At 50.8% G+C, this 16,536-nt stretch overlaps 1 protein-coding gene across 2 annotated transcripts in view; it reads right to left on the reverse strand.

Moving 5' to 3' along the window:
• Positions 1 to 229: 229 nt before the first annotated feature.
• The window catches only part of RGS9 (regulator of G protein signaling 9), a 71,690-nt gene continuing 55,383 nt past the window's right edge, over positions 230 to 16,536 (reverse strand). For both annotated transcript variants that reach the window (XR_010591921.1, XM_008167627.4), the window contains exons 17-19: positions 13,069 to 13,186; positions 5,383 to 5,885; positions 230 to 1,571 (exon numbers count right to left, since the gene is read on the reverse strand). Coding sequence is in view for 1 of the 2 variants with exons in the window: in XM_008167627.4 (XP_008165849.2) it covers positions 1,415 to 1,571; positions 5,383 to 5,885; positions 13,069 to 13,186 (778 nt within the window). In the remaining variant the exon portion in view is untranslated. The remainder of the gene's footprint in view (positions 1,572 to 5,382; positions 5,886 to 13,068; positions 13,187 to 16,536) is intronic.

Genomic DNA, 16,536 nt, shown 5'->3' on the forward strand with positions numbered 1-16,536 from the left:
CACTGGTGTCCCTCTGACCCACCCCAGTGTTTATATCTATGTTAATCAAAAGCAAGTGGTGATGGGCCAGAGCCAGAACCATGAATCTGAACAGCCTGAGCTTTATGGTGGGGACTGAGGGGGAGGGGGCGGAATTCACACAATGGCCCATCACTAAAGAGAAGGACTCGAAAGCAGATCTTCAGCTGAAACACCCAATACAGTGAACTGCATTGGGCTCAATCAAGTACAATGTGTTAAACAGCAGCTTTACTTCCAGCTACAGAAATTGTCCATGTTATCACGGGCAGGAGAGGTGAAGACTTTAAATGCTGCAGTCGGAATCAGCGTGTTGAACCATTTCAAATTAACATGGACACATCTCCACATGCCATTAGAAAATACAAAATAACGCCAACATCTACAGTCGCGGGCCATGTGGCCTATTTACAAAACAACACCCAAGGTTAGTCATGTTTAGGGACTGCCACTGTACATGGACTCGTCTGTAGAAACTGAGAAGAAGAGGACTCTCTTGATGTACTGACACCGTACAAGGAAGGTGATTTCTAACACTCTTGGCAGAGATGCAGTTAAGGCGTGGCACAACATATCAATTTAACGTTCAGATGGGCCCAATCTACTGAGTTTGGATCTAGGGCCAATCCCGATCTTCCCAATCGTTCAGAAGGGTGGTTGGACCCTCGGTGTCAAGGCCCATCTTGGCACTGAAGGCCTATTGGAGGTAAGTGGAAGATAAGAAGTCCTTTGTTTTCTGTGGGATTCACTTTTGTTGTTGGCTAGTGGGTTATGCCAATCCATCTACCTTACAGTTGGCCCATGAGGATGTCTGAGCTTAGATTTCCCCCCATCCCCAGCCATCAGATGCCTTCAAGTTACATTGCTTTAAAATTCAAAGCTGTTAATAATTAGAGATGGGCCTGAACTCAAACCCAGATTCCAAAGACACCCAAACTTTGGAGATGCTTAAGGTCTGAATTCCAGTCTTAGAAAGGCCTTCAAGACAATTACATTTCACCAGCACAGCACTTACTAACACCTCAGGATCAAGAAACTACTTACATATGAGAGAGTATCTCCAAGGACATATTTTTATCAGCTATAAGGCAGCAAATAAGGTTCATTTATCAAAAAGTCAGTAACAGATGAGTCTGACTTTCTAAAGATATGAAGGAAAATAGGTCAGGAGACACTTAGAGTTCCCGAATTACACACAGATGTGCGCAACTGGGTCTATTACTCATAACCAGGGTGGTTTGAGCCTCTTTGACGCTGAAGCATAATTCTAATGCACTTTTTTAGCAGCATGGTTCATATATTGAACTGTACGTGGTGAACCTTGCAGAGTCAGGGCCTGGAAAGAAAACATCCATTTATAAGTAGGTCACATCCTGTCTGCCTTAAGAGTTGCTTGTTATCCAGCTTTCCCTTGTTCTGTAAAGTTCTCCCAAGGGCAGATAACTTCCTTCACAGAGTCCTTACAAGCCCGGGGGCAGTCCTCCTCTTCCTCCTCTGAGTCTATTGGGTAGATTCTGCTCTCCAGAGGAATATCCACTTTTATCTGGAAGAAGCTGTGTTGTAAAATGAAAACTCGTCATACACAAGGCACTTTCTGAAGTGCTTTCTGAAGACAACCAACGCGCAGCATGGAGTTTGGCTTTGAGTTTTTCTATTTCATAGAATCATGGAATATCAGGGTTGGAAGGGACCTCAGGAGGTCATCTAGTCCAACCCCCTGCTCAAGGCAGGACCAATCCCCAGACAGATTTTTACCCCAGTTCCCTAAATGGCCTCCTCAAGGATTGAACTCACAACCCTGGGTTTAGCAGGCCAATGCTCAAACCACGTGGCTTGAAGAGGGGAGAATACACATACCAACCCCACTGAAGCAAAAGTGCTGAGTGCCACAGTTCCACAGCCAAGTGAATTAAGAGGTCTTGAATTTGTGCTTCTATTTTTGCAGTTTAGGCTCAGTTACCTGGTCAGGAGCAGAGATAGACCTAAAAGTAGCAGGGGAGGGCTTTCCATTTGGATTAATTTTAGGCTAGGAGAGGAACCAGGGCTAAGGCCTGAGGGTGATGGAATCTCCAGGCCAACACCTCTTGGGCCATAGGCTGGTGTTGTACTATTTTGACCCCAAATGGTGGAACTCTTGAGATCACCTCACTAGGTTCCCCCCATCTTGTTATCTGTTCTTCCACCTCCGTGGGCCACATCTGAACCAGATCTGGGGAAAGACCCCTTCTGGTGTTGGAACCAAAGCCATAGGAGTGCATTTGGAAATTCAGCGGAGTCTGAGAAGTCAGATTTGGGAGGCCTACTTGCTAGACTGCTCTGACATTACCCACTAATGTCTTTAAGGGCAACAACCAGTGCTGGATCTTTCCAGGAATGCTGCCACCCTCTCTGCCTATTGTCAAGGTGGCCATTCAGCACAAGAACAAAGTGCTCACACCAGGACAAAGGCATCATTTGAAGATCGACTGTGCCTGGAGACAGGCAGCACAAAAACCAAACAAGCTCTCCTGAGCTGTGGTTTTCAATTAGACTGTAAAAAAAAAATCCCTTTGTGGGCCTGAGTCTCAGTTCTTCTTGCAGGAAAACACATTAGCTCGGAGAGCCCTGCATGAAGTAAGATGACCGGAAAGGATACAGACTCCGAGGAGGCTCAATGTGTGTATGTCAGCAGCCTCCCTCCCTCACCATCAGTCCCTGCAGCTCTATTTGTCTATCATACTTGTATGCTCTCCATCGTCACAGTATCTGTGCACCTCACAATCTTTAATGTTTTGCTCTGTTGGAAGAGGTGAATGGCTGCCACCAGTCACAGATCTGGGTGAAGTCTAAGCACTCGTGTGCTGGATTAATGAAGGAGAAATTAAGTGTCCTTTGTTTAGTGATAGCTGACATAGTAGAAGCCACCGTACAAGGCACGGACCAGCACAGCAAGGCTAAACCCTGGGGGCTGAGGTGTTTCCCTGGAGACTGATTGCAAACACGGGGGCTGGAGCTATTACCGGTTGGCAGCTGTGTGTGGGTGAAAGGAACCCGAAAGCCAGGAGACAGTGAGAGAAGCAGTCGTGAAGGCAACCCTGTGAGGGAGCAGAGACAGAGCTCTGTGGGACAAAGGACTGGCTGGAGAGGCAGGCTTGGAAACTGTGAGCCAGGAAACTCCCTGCAGCTGAGTGTTTCTACTGTGGTCAGGGAAACAGGGCTGTGTCCACATTCTTTGTAAATAAACAGGATTGCATCAAAACCTGACTAATAATCAATTTCTTCTCCTAATAGAAACAGCCCAGCAAGGCCCTGAATATGGGCTACCCATTTGGGCCATGGGGAAACAGGATTTATCCTCACACAGGTAAGGAGGCAATATTATCCTGGTTTTACAGGTGGGGACAGATGCTAAGGGACTTGCCCAAAGTCACCCAGGGAGTCTGTAGCGGAGCAGGGACTTGAAGCCTGGTCTCCTAAATCATAGGTGAAAGCCGTAACCACTGAGCCCGAGCCAAACTCCCCATCTCTTGTGCAGGCCTGGGCCGAGCGGAGGGTTGGAAGATCCCTGGCTACACGCCCAGATACAGCTGGGTCCGAGGGAGGTGAGGAGGAGGAAAGACGACGACACGGACGAAGGGGTAGGGTATGTCAAACACGCTGAGGCACTGGGGTGCAGGGAGCCTCAGAACCACAATAACCCAGGCAGCTCGTTCTCACGGACACAAATCCTGCCACACCAAACTCCCATGTGCTCCCTGCTGAATCCACGGGCAGGGCAGCCCGAGGGCAAAAGGAACCCTTTGACAGGACCCCAAACCAAGCCAGACGGGGTCACAGCATCCCTCTGTCACAACGGAGGGCAGTTGGCCCAAACCTGAGTCACGGCTCTGTGAGCCGGGTCTCAACACCCAGGCAGGAGATGAGCCCAGCCCCATGGGATAGGAGCCGAGCCACCGCTACAGGCGCAGGTGTAACCCACACAGCTCACTCTGCAATACCCCCTCTCCTCCAGTGCTTCCCTCAGTGGTAAGGCTTTTAGAAAGGGGGGGAGGAGAGGCTCCATTTCAGATTTGGTCCCAGCCACCCCCCGAAAAAACCCCTCTGTGCGGCCCTGTCAACAGGGCCCCCCAGGAGCATTGCAAGCAGCAGGCTGACATGGGGATTTGCAGCCCACGTAATGCGGGGCAGGAGGGCACAGGGCAGGGAAAGTGAGCGACATTGCTGAGTTACCCCCTCCCTTGCAGAGCTACAGGCCCCGGGCACTGGCTTACCTTGGGGGCTGCTGCCCTGCAGGGCTAGCTCTGAATCCAGACCGGCTCCAGGGGAAGGCAGCAGGGCCTGCAGGTGAGGCTAATATGTAGCCTCCCACACCAGCAGGCGGTGGCAGAAATGCTGTCTTGCAGCCTCCCTATCCCTGGGCTGAAAGGGAAACGGGGGCTGCTCTGTTGGCTAATGTGTGTGTTGCTCCTCTGGCTGGTTCCTAGCTTGTCTCTACAGGGTTGGGGTGTCATCCCCATGCCCACCCCATCCGCAAGCTTCCTGTTGGCCCAAAGAGCAGAGGAGATGAATGGTTTCACGCACACAATGGACAGGTGTCTGGGAGCAGGTGTGAAACTGGTTTAGGCACAGCAGGCCGGGCCTAGCTATAGAAGTTAAGCAAGAGCTGGGGGCTTGGGAAACGCTGGAAGAGATCTCTGCCCTTCCTCCCACCGCTGAGCTTGGGGGTCTGCCCCTCCGGGACTCACCAGTTGCAGCCTCCGGCGATCGTCGTCGCTGAGAGCCTGCCCCAAAGGCCGGTGGTGTTGGGGGAGGGGGTGTTTGCCTACTGGGTATTTCCCTCTTTCCCTTCCCCTGTCTCCTTATTTGAAAATTCTGACAAGTTGAAGAGCTTTTCAGAAGTTGTAGGCATCTTGGCAAGATCCTCTGACTTCTCAGGGCTCTTCCACTCATCGGTGAGAGACAGAGAGCGCCATTCTCAGTTACTCTGGCCCCGCGCTGAGTGCGGTGCCGGAGGGGGTGGGCGGGGTGGTAAACCACCTTCACGCGCCCCATGTTCTGAGACTCTTCAGTGCCCCTAGTGTTAGAGCCATCTCAGAGATGTGCTAATTTATACCCTACTTCTCGCAATTCCGTTCTGAGAGTATAGCTGTAGCACTGTGAGCTCTGTCCATCTCCCTCTCTGCACCTGGCCCACTCAGATGTTCTCAGGGGGCCATGTCTGCCCCATGGGAGGCCCCTTCATGTGCCAGAGAGCAACATATAATTAGGCGGAGAGAGCATGGCTAGCGAGGTGCAGACACCACTACCTGGGAGTCCCTCTTACCCAGGCTGGACGCCTGTAATCACTCAGAGCTGAGTTCCTTCACACACCACAGGTATACTCACTTGGTCACTTTTTTGGACTTCTGCTGCAGTTGTTGTTCCAGGTCATCCAGTGGCTGGACCTTTCCGTGGGTAACAGCCGGGCACTTTGGCGAGAAAGTGGCAAACACCGGTGAGTTTAAACATCCCCGTTTCAAGAACCTGCTGAAGGACAAGGTCGTCCGGGATTTGGGAGGCACCTTGGCTTCCATGTTCCCCGGCACCTGGCTGTTGCAAGTGCCTGATTCAGAGTCCATGGAAATCTCTGTGCTCTCAGTGATAGAAGGAAAGTGGTTAGTGTTAGACTCATTGGCTTCCCACTTCCTCTCCAAGCAGGGAGTGCTGTCCAGGGCTACGCTAATGGGTGAGGGGCAGACAGTGCTGTTTGGCAGAGTGATGTGTCCAGGGGATTGGGAAGGCAGGTTGTTTGGGATGTGGCAGGAGGGGTGCGGAGTTGATGGAGATGAAGGAACAGAGGTACCGGTGTACACAGCCAGGTGAGGGACCGGAGCAGTGAACTGACACAACTGCAGAGAAGAAAAGGAGACATTTTAGAGCAGGAAAAGCTGCCTGCTAGTCATGGGATACACAACACCAAGCCCCAAAACCCTCCCTCTAGCTACCAACTGGAAATAATTCCCCCGGAGAAGGCAAGTGAGAGATTATGAGCATTTGGGGGGATATATAGTTTACTGGAGCTCAGAGATCACAGCAATGTGGGGCAGGTAAATACCTCGAAAGGTAGGTAGGTAGACTGTGTATATGAGAGACTGTGTGATGGTGCCCTCTAGTGACTGGCCCTGAGATAGGCTAAGGGACCCACTACTGCTGGCTGCTGGAAGAGCGCTCTCTTAGCTCAAATGATAGAGGCTTGTGTTCTTGGATCTGCGGGACCTGGCATCCCTGCAGCATGTACATAGTAATGGTGGTTGTCAGATCCATAACAGCAGGAACCAATTTATCTGCCTGGCACTGAATTACCCCTGGCACATCTACCGTGCCATAGAAATGCTGAGGATTATTAATAACAACACTCCAGAGAGCGAAGACTTGGATGGCGAATCAGGTTGACAGCTTGTGGCCCGTATTGTAGGTGAGGCTGATGAACACATAGGCTAGAATTTCCCCACATGGAGGGCCTCTGACTAGGCCATGGGTGGAGAGGAGAAGCGCTACCTGACCCCGGATGTGTCCCCTCAAAGAGGCTCCTGTCTGCTCCTACAGCCACCCAGGGGCATTCCTAGCTGAGCAGCATGGAGTCCATGGGGCCGTGAGGGAATTGAGAAAGGGAGCAGCTAGAGGGCAGAGCAAAGGAAAGGAAAAATATGGAGAACAAAAGAGAGAGACTAGACAGAAAATTAAAAGGAGGGGAAATAACCCAGGAGAAAAGGAGGGAAGGGAAAGGAGCAGAACAAACGAGAGATGGTGGCAGCTGGGTCAAACCATCACGGTAGCTCCACCAAACCAGCGCTGGAAACTGCTTCCACAGGAGTGGCCCCAAACTCACTGCAACCCCAATGCACCCTGGAGGAATTTGGACCTGGATCAGTGCCTGCATTTCACAGGCCATTAATAATGGTCTGAGCCAAAATCCCACCAAGAACACACCGAGCTTGGAGGAAGGTTTGAATCCAGACCCAGACTTTTGAAGCTTGAGCTCACCTCTAACAAGATGGGCCCGGATAGCAAGAAACGTATCCACATGTGGGTCTAGACATTCCAGAGTGCTGAGCTGGGGGATTGCCTTGAGACCCATCTCTCACTGCCTTTTGCAGGGCCTTAGGGCAGCTAACTCAGCTCTGATCTATCACTTTTCACCCCAAGATCACAAATGGCTTTGCGAAGGCGGGTGAGTATCATTATCCCCTTTATAGAGCTGGGTAAAATGAAGCATAGAGATGTGACTTGCCCAGGATCAGAACCTACATCTCCTGATTCCCAGTCACCTGCCCTACCCCTGGACCAGTCCCCTAGATCATTGCAGTATTGTTAATGCAAGTTGCCTTTGCTTGTCCTGTCAGCTCAGCCAAATCTTAGCTGCACAGGAGAGCTGCCAGCTTTTCTTCACTCCAAACTCTGACTCTCCTCTCCAAAGGATACAACTTGGTGTTATCTTCAGAGCATCCTCCCCCCAAAGCACTGTGCACTTGGGACAGGACAATCCCCGCCTGTCTGTCCCTGCATCAAAGAACCAGAGGGAAGCCAGATGCAGAGTTTTGTTCTACCTTGTTGCCTGTGGTGGGTTTCCGCATCATCAGATCAACTACTCTTATTATCTTTTCTTATGTTTGTTAATATAAGAAAGAGCGGGCAAGAGAGAATAGGGATTGAACCTCCTTGAAGAACAAAGGACAGAGGAGCTAAAAAAAAAAAAAAGAAAGATACAATTCCCTGACAAATGCCGCTGCCACCATGCCACCGAATACAGCACTTTTCAAACCTGATTGTCATGAGCAAACCTGATTCATGACACCCCATGATGTGAGGGATTCTCCTCCCGCATTCAGGATAGGTTGGGTGGGATGCTTTGAGGGCTTTCTGACAAGCAGGAGCTGTCCCCTCCATGACCTCTCTCCTCTGGCTCAGTCAGACTTTGGGGAACTCTAAACTTGTTGCTTTGAGCTGCACTGAGAAGAACTAGTGCTATCCTAGTTATGCAGATGCTTCCATCCACCGAACTCCCTCCCATTGGCCTTGAAGATGGCAGATCTCCAGGGGAATGAGGTATTGAAGAAGTCATCTCTTCTTTCTTTCCCTTACATGCTGATATGGCCATCTGTAAGCATAGCTGGGATTGCACAGAACAGGCCGTGGCTGCACGTATAGGGCAATGCTTAGGCCGGAACAAGAATGAATGATGGATTCATTTCATGCCACAGGACAGGCCTTAGGGACGGTGAGGCATGGAGGTGCTCACAGAATCAGAGCAGCAGTAGGGAGTTCAGTGAGGGTGTAAAGGTCTGTCTCCATGAGCTAGCAGGAAGAATGGATGAGCCAGATGATGGGGCTCCAGATCCCAATCTGCCTTTGGGAAATCATTGCTCTCTAGAGAGTCGGAATATCTCAGCATTTCAGAGACTTGGACAGAGTTACTCTGAAGCATATACACTGATGTACCAAAAGGGGGAGCTAGAGGGGACCTGGGGCCTGATCGAGAATCCACTGAAGTCACTGGAAAGATTCCTATTGGCTTCAACAACCGCTGGATTGGGCCACGGTTACCAGGCAGATTGTCATAAGGGAGCTCATCTTACCTAATTCATTAAAAAGAGATGAGTTGTAAGCAGGGAGTTCTGGGAGACTATAAGGCTCTGTTGTTGCTAGTTACAACTGGGGAGTGTATCTAGTGACAACCCGGTTAGCCCCCCAATCCATTACAACATGGTTAAAGCATGTAGTGAGGGCGGGACTTTGGTTATGGATGGCATAACCAGGCTAAGATCTGACTTGAAGGTGCATGTGTGACGGACACCATCTTGGCTGACTCCTCAAGGACTGACCCAGGGACCTCCAGAACTACAAAGCAAAAGCACCAAGGCTGTCTAGCTGTGGCTGTAACAGTCTTGTGACCTCCATGGGAGACCGAGAGTGCACCCTCACCTATGGGTTACACAGGCTCAGAAGGATAATTTGCCAATGGTTTTATCCTAGATGATCCATTTCAGGCTTCTCCAAGGCATGGCTTTACCATAAAGTTCTAAATAAGTCTCTACCAGCAGAAATAAAAATATGCTCAACTGTTTAAACAAAAATGTTAAAAGCAGCATCACAAAAAGTAAATACACACATGCAAAGAGACAACACAATGAAGGACAAACACAATGATCTTTTCCATTTTCTACATACACTTTTATTAGACAGATGAGCTAAAGCAAATAAAACAAAGAAATGATGGCTAAAAATCAATGGAGATCCATTGGAATGCAATGAAATCCAATGGACACGAAATCCAATGGCAGATACGGAGTGAAGTTCAATTCATAGCATGCTGAGGGGGATGGCCGATAAACAGGCCTACTCAGAGAAGATGAAGAGCAAGGGGTGAACGCAGCCAGCTACAAATGGAATACACTGTGAGACGGGGCACCAAAATGAGCTTACTTCTAAGAGTGCTGGTCTTTGGTCATGATCTTGCCAATCCTGGGTAGATGTTTCACACTCACAGGGTCTGCCTACGCTGCATCAGAGGTGTGACTGAAGCACATATCGACACAGTGAAACTGCAGCAACGTGGGCTGATCAGGCCCACCTAGGACCTTGGGTACAGATGCAAGCAGCTAACCCATGCTGCTGCCCCTACTGCTGTGCCTTCCCGGCTGCTGTTGTTGGAGCTAGCTACACCTCTATCTAGTCACACCTCTGATTGCACGGTAGAAATGATGGCTGGGCAGTGTTGGGACTTAGATAAAATCTGGGGAAACCAGTCAATGGAGGTGAGAACTAAAATCGATTCATTAAGCCGACTGACTGGAACCTATTTTATTATTTGTGTTATGACAGCATCTAGGAGCCCCAATCATGTATCAGGGACCCATTGTGCTAGGTATAGTACAACCTATAGAGAGACTATAGAGCTCACATGGTCCTTGGTTTCCCTTAGCTGTACATAAGCTTGCAGGAGATCCCACATTGCCTCGGACTGACCCTGCTAACTGCAGAGTGCCCTCAATAACCATGTCAGTGGAGAGTAGCTGGCAGTGCCCAGCACCGTGCAGAACTGACCCTGCCAAGTGTGGGATACGTTTGAGAATGTAGTGCCCGCTCCCGCTCCCACTAAAAGCAATGGGGATCATGCCATTGACTTCAACAGGAGCAAGAGCAGAGCTTTAACGGGCAGGCATCCAAATCAGAGTGAACAAACCAAACACACCACATGTTGTTTCAACTCCTCCAGGAAGACCTAGCTGTCATTATGTTAGCGCAGCTCAGGAGAGCCGCCTGCACCCTAACCAAACGTTAGAAGAGGAGCTCCTCTCATTTTACAGTGATACCAGAATGGGACACAGGGACGGCCAGACTGGATCAGACCAGCAGTCCATTGAGCCCAGTATCCTGTCTCCAATAAAAGCCAGTACCAGCTGCTTCAGAGGAAGGTGCAAGAAATCCTGTAGGAGGCAGATGGGGAGTAACCTGTCCCCCCAGGAAAGATTCTTCCTGACCCCTATTAGTTGGAGGCTGGCATATACCCTGATGCATGACCATTTATATCCCTTCCAAAACCCTTGGGGGGGTTAATCATTATTCTTCTAACGCTGCATGTTCCCATTACAACAAAAGTTTGTTCTTACCTGTCAGTTTCTTACCTACCATGCCAAAGGCGGCACTCTAGCATGTTCTGATGTGCACGTTCGGCACATTCTCACCTATGCCCGGGAGGAAACGAGGACTGGACAAATGTAATGGGATCTGACCACAGTTCAGAAAGGGGCTGCAGCAGAATGGTGACAGTATAGGCTAGAGTGGGAGCAGAACCTGGCACAATCTGGACTCTCGCGCTAGGATTTTTAAAGGAGCCTAATGGAGTCATGTCATTAATAATGGGATTTGTGTGCCTAACTCCCCTAGGCTGATTGGAACCTGGCTTTTCCTGGGAAGGTCAATGAGGTGCCTCCAAGGACAGGGTTCTCTATGCCCACTGTTAGCGCCTGACTGCCGATGGGATTCCAACCTCATGGGAGGCCTTTGTTGTTCTAACTGACTGGTGAGGGCATCTCTATGGGAGGAGTGGGGAGTAATAGAAGCAATGCGTGTGAGAGATGGAAGGACTTCCCTTGGCCTCCTCCCTTCCCCTACTGCCCAGGACATTAGGACTCGCTGCTGTCTCGGACACAAAGTCCTGGGTGGAACACAGCTGCACCTGCTCCCATCGACTTGCAAGAGTTTGGCCTGAGACGGGACCTCACGGAGTGGCCCAAGGTGATAACGGGGAATGTCAGAGGCTCCCCAGCTCACAGCTCCAAACCCTTACATGGTACGGATGGCGTCTCTCTGAAATGCACCACCACACAGCATGGCGAGAGCCTGATGTGGATGCAGCACAGAACTCCTGAGCAACGGCCGCTGAGCCTGTGACCTTAACAAATGCTCGGGGAGCTGAACTACACTGGCTACTGAACAAGTGTACTGGCATGGCTCTGCCCCCAGTGCAGAAAGGCTGAAACTCATGTCCAGATAAAGAGGAGAAACTGCTTCTGGGATTCTTCACCTCCACAGCACCTCAGTCCTGTTGCCAGCCACATCCTGCTCTCGCTGCCTCCAGTAAAACCATCCCAGCGAGAGAGGTGGATGAGCAAGACCGAAAGAATTAAAACGTTTTCTGAGCCTCAATGTTTGCCCATCCCCCAGCATCCCCTAAATTCTGAAGGAGGAGGAAACTTCTTTACCTTCCGCCCCTGGGTTTTCCACAAATCCCATCGTGTCCTGTGACCTTGGCTGGTCCAGCCCCAGGGGCTTCCCAGGCAGGTTTGTATCTCCCTGAAATGTGTTTTGTACCTAACTGGAGGGTTTAGGTTTCAGGAAGTAATTTCCACTCCCCATCCCCTCCAAAAAGGAACAGGAGAGTATTTTATTCCACTAGGGGCTGAATAAGCCCTTCTGACCTCTCCCGATCACAGCGGCTTCTGGGCCACAAGCCGGGATGACCACTGGAAGCTGAGGTTTGTTCATTTTTAACAAGGGGAAAGAGCATCGCAGGGCAAAGACAAGACAAGAGCAAGACAGGCTTTGCTAAAGGAGCAAGGCACTGCTCTTCCACCCGTCTGTCCTAGCAGGAAGCTGCTCTTCCCTCCAGGCCCATGCATAACTCATTACATGGGTGAGTTCCTGAGGGACAAGGAGAAATCGCTCTCACTGCTAACCACCTCTAGGCTGAGATCTTCAAAGCTGCCTAGGGACTATGGGGGCCCAATTACCATTAAAATGAGTAGGGCATCCAAACCGCCTAGGTGCCTTTGGAAATGTTAACCTTGTTGCTCCCACCAGGCATCCACCCCATCCTTCTGCACAGCAGCTGAGCACACCTGCAGCCTCCATGTGCTCCCTCCTATTGCCACATGGGTGCAAGACGCCCGAAGCAGAGCTGGCCAGCTGCTCAGAGCAGTGCTTGGGGTACTAGCGGTGGGCATGCTCCCACAGCATGCCTGAGAGCGCCAAGAGGTGATGGACCTTCTTGTGCTCTCCCTGGGGTGGGGTGGCTCTGCCCCAGCTGACCCAGAGGACGGGGACAGGAGAAGGAGCTGAGTGCTACGCGGCCTTGGGCATCGTAACAGAATCACGATCCGAGTTCTCTGGGTCGCAGGCAGGGATTTAAGAAGCAGAGAGACACAGATGGGAGTTTTGGATCCCGGGCAGGGTTTGGGGCAGTTATAAAACACCCCTTCCCGGACTTGTAAAAGGAGCACATCGCCTGGGAGCCACAATGCGATTCGGACCCAGCCGGCTTTCTGACTCTAGCAGCATTGCCGAGCCTGTGACGTGACATCTGCTGCTAGGTGCCATGGCAACCTGCAGGAAGCAGGTTGCAGGGAGGAAGGGGTCTGGAAAGGTAAAGCAGCACTGACACCTGCAGGCGGGGGGCAGGAATCTCAGCCCCGGCCTTGCCAGCAGCCCCTTGTCTTGTCTTTCCCCGGCTTTGTGCCCTAGACAAGGATCTAGAGCCTACTTAGGAAGCTCCTGCTGGAGCTGGCTCCTACGGTCCAGTTTGCTCATAACCTGGGTAATATCCACGTTTGTTGCTGCTTCTTTGGCCTTGGCCTCCTCTTCCTGCTGCCTCAGGATGACGGGGCTGGGGCTGGAGCGGAGGTGACGGCGTGCGAATGGGAAACTGGAACTAAGCACAGAGAGAGAGAGAAGCAGGGAGTTACTGGGGGACAGAGGCAAAACTGACCAGAAAATGGGTCCCTGTCACCAAAAGCCCAAGGGACCTGCGTGGAGGAAGGAGGGTTGTTAGTGTCCTCCATTTGGAGTAAACGACCTGCTTAACCCAGGGTGCAGAATGCGCTTGCTACAGACTCACATTCCAGACATCGCAGCAGAACCCAGCCCAAGGGCCCGGCCCTGCCACAATTAACTCCCCTTAGCTTCTTCAGGAGCCAGGCTGGGCCCCAGACTCAGTCCCCGATGCTGCAAACGTTTCTGTCTGCGCGTGACTATCGCCCCACCGATGCCAGTGCAGTTCAGCCGCAGGATGCACTGAGCAGACTTTTCCCATGGCATTTCCTGCACCTTCGTCCTCCCGGCCCGTTTTCACGCCGCCCAGATGTTCCGTTGTTATGAAATTTCATACCAGCAGTAACGTGATGGTGAGATTGTGCAGGATTAACACACGTCATGTAAACCCCTTAGCTGGGAAAGGCTCCACAGTGCCATGAAGACGTCATGAAAATGGGACCAGGTTTGAATCGGCCAAACGGCTCAAATGTCACGGATTTCAAATTATGCTGGGAATATTTTGTCCAGCTCTATCAATGAGGGCCCAGTTCTGGCACCCGTAATCACTCTGAGTTCACACTGAAATCAGTGGAACTATCTGCCCAGGAAGGTCTGACTTATCACGAATAAAGGTGGCAGAATCTGTCCCGAACCAAGGAAAATGGCTGTGAAATAGTAGCAAGCCCCCTCTCCTGTCTCATTTAGAATCTCTTAGAGAGGACACTGGATACAGAAACACCTAAATTCCCACACCACCCCAAGTCCAACAATAACCCCCACATTTCCCTTGGCTGGTGCCAATTATTCCGAAGTAACAGATGTGTTTTCAATACACAGCAAATAACACAGCAATTCGCTGAGCAAGAAGCGCCTGGGCTGAAATCCCTGAGCATCCAGATGGCCCCAGGTAGAGAAGAAATACCAATTACAGAAACAGCCCATTCAATTAAATCCCTGAGGCTATGCATTAGATGTGCGTGTGGGCTCCTGTCACAGCGTCTGAACAAAGGCGGTGCATGTATGAGATAACATATGATGCTGATACTGGACACTTTGATCGCATCTTTCAGCTAAGGATCTCAAGGCGCTTTCAAACAGCAGCTGGTTATGAATTCTACCAGCCCTAGGAGACAGGTGACATAATACCCATTTCACAGAAGGATATGTTGAGATACAGAGAGACAAAGAGCCTGATTTGTAAAGGTGCATTAGTGCACGCGTCATTTCCACCACTGTGCCAATTAGGCAAATGCATGTGCAAAGTAAGAGGTGTATGGAGTGTGCACATTTTAAAAGCAAACATGGTCTCAGTGAATGGACTGAAGCCACACAAATCAGTTGCAGAGACAGCAGAACAAAAGGGTCCTTGCTCCAAGTCCCAGATATGGGCGTAGCAAACTACCCCTTCATTATACACATCAGACGGTAACTAACACTGAGCCTGAACCATTGAGGTCAATGGGAGTTGTGCCACTGACCTCAATGGGATTAGGATCAGGGCCATTATGTCCTTAATCATCAAACATGTGCTAGAAGGGATGGGAATGATGGGTGAGATTTTTACAAGTGCTCTCTACATTGGCCTAACTGCTAGTGACGTCAGTGGGCACTTCACCATTGACTTCAATGGGGGCAGTTATTAGTGTTTCTCAACAAACGGTCCGTGGACCGGCGCTGGTCCTTGAGATCTCCCTGACACAGCTTAGGAAGGCAGCAAGCCAGTCCCGGGTATCAGAAAGGTGGAGAAACACCACTAGACCAATGTTCAAACCCTGCCCTAAACGCTTGCTGTAGTGAAATGCACTGCCTGTTTGGCTGCAAATTACTTCCCTCCCTTCCTGAGCAGTTTCACCTAACACCACCCTGAGCAGACCTAGACCTCTCTAACCTCTACTTGCAAGGCATATCGGGCTCTGACGGCCCTCTTTGGCTGTTTAAACAGGAGCTTCCATGTCCGCTGTGACGCACAGATCTCTCTCTCTCTCCACTTCCTTTGCTTTTCCGTGATGGGACCATTATCAACAACAATGAAAACAAGTATCAGATAAGCAGCCTTTGATGTGTTTTTCTCTCTCAGCATATGCTGGATACTGTCTGAAGTGTGAATATTACATCCCGGGAGCAGCTAGCTGCAAACATGAATGCATTTGCCAGAATTACAAGCGACCTCTCCAGGATGTGCGGCACGGCAGCAAGACAGTGGTGGCAGCTGGGCACGTTACGGAGCTGCACGTTGCATCTGCTGAGGTGGGGAGGGAGGGAATCCTGATCAATTCTCATCTACTATTGCAGTAGTATCTGGAAGAGCCCTGGACCAGGATTCGGCACAGCTTGGTAAGGCCCAAGAACCAATCGAGTGCTGGTGTCTCTGCAGAGGAGACACAATCTCCTGACAGGGATCCCAACGTCCCTGAAGCCTGGGGTAATCTGGCATCTGTATCTGCTCCTCAATGGCCGTAACACGACCTGCCCTTGGGAGTGGTGGCACCCAGTAACAACCTCATCCAAAGCCCATTGAAATTAGCAGGAGTCTTTCCATTGACTTCAATGGGCTTTGCATCAGGCCCTATGAGAGCAGAGCTTGTGAGAACCCCTCCTCCTGACTTGCTGGGTTATGGGCTGTCAGGGGCACAGAGAGGCGCTCCCTGTTCCAGAGGCAGCCGCCACCCCTTTTGGCTCGGACATGGCAAGTTTGGCCTGATGAGACGACTGTACTTAAACCAGGCTGCCTGAAGTCCCTGAAACTGCTGCGCCAGCGGATACGAGAAGCCAGCATTTGATCTGGAAACAGTCTTGTGGAGCCGGATTTTCCAGTGCCTGGTACCTTGTGCCAGCGTTCCTTCCCACCAGTGCAAAAGGGAGTGTCGGACCCGATGACTCTGCTCTGCTTTGCACGGGTGTGAACAGCTACCCGAGTGCAGGGCTGTGAGCGCTAACACCACAGAAATGCCAAGTGCCACGGAGCAGAACATAGTTACCCCATCTCGCCTTAAAACCCAGAGGGCTGTGGATGGGATCCCTTTAACCCTGCGTAGGTTCTCTCAGGCCTGATGTACAGCACCCCTCTGGGGGCGGGTAATTATTAGCTCCACAGTCAGAGCCTTTGCGTGCAGACGCAATAGACAAAAAAGGATTTAGCACTTGCCAGATAGGCTCTGAACTGCACACAAGCCGTTTCCACGGGGTTCACACACCAACAGGGTAATCAGCAAGACGTAAAGCCACTTTAATTAAACAAATGTCTAAATC

This window comes from Chrysemys picta, chromosome 12 (genome assembly GCF_011386835.1).
Source record: "Chrysemys picta bellii isolate R12L10 chromosome 12, ASM1138683v2, whole genome shotgun sequence".
Taxonomy (NCBI): domain Eukaryota; kingdom Metazoa; phylum Chordata; order Testudines; family Emydidae; genus Chrysemys; species Chrysemys picta.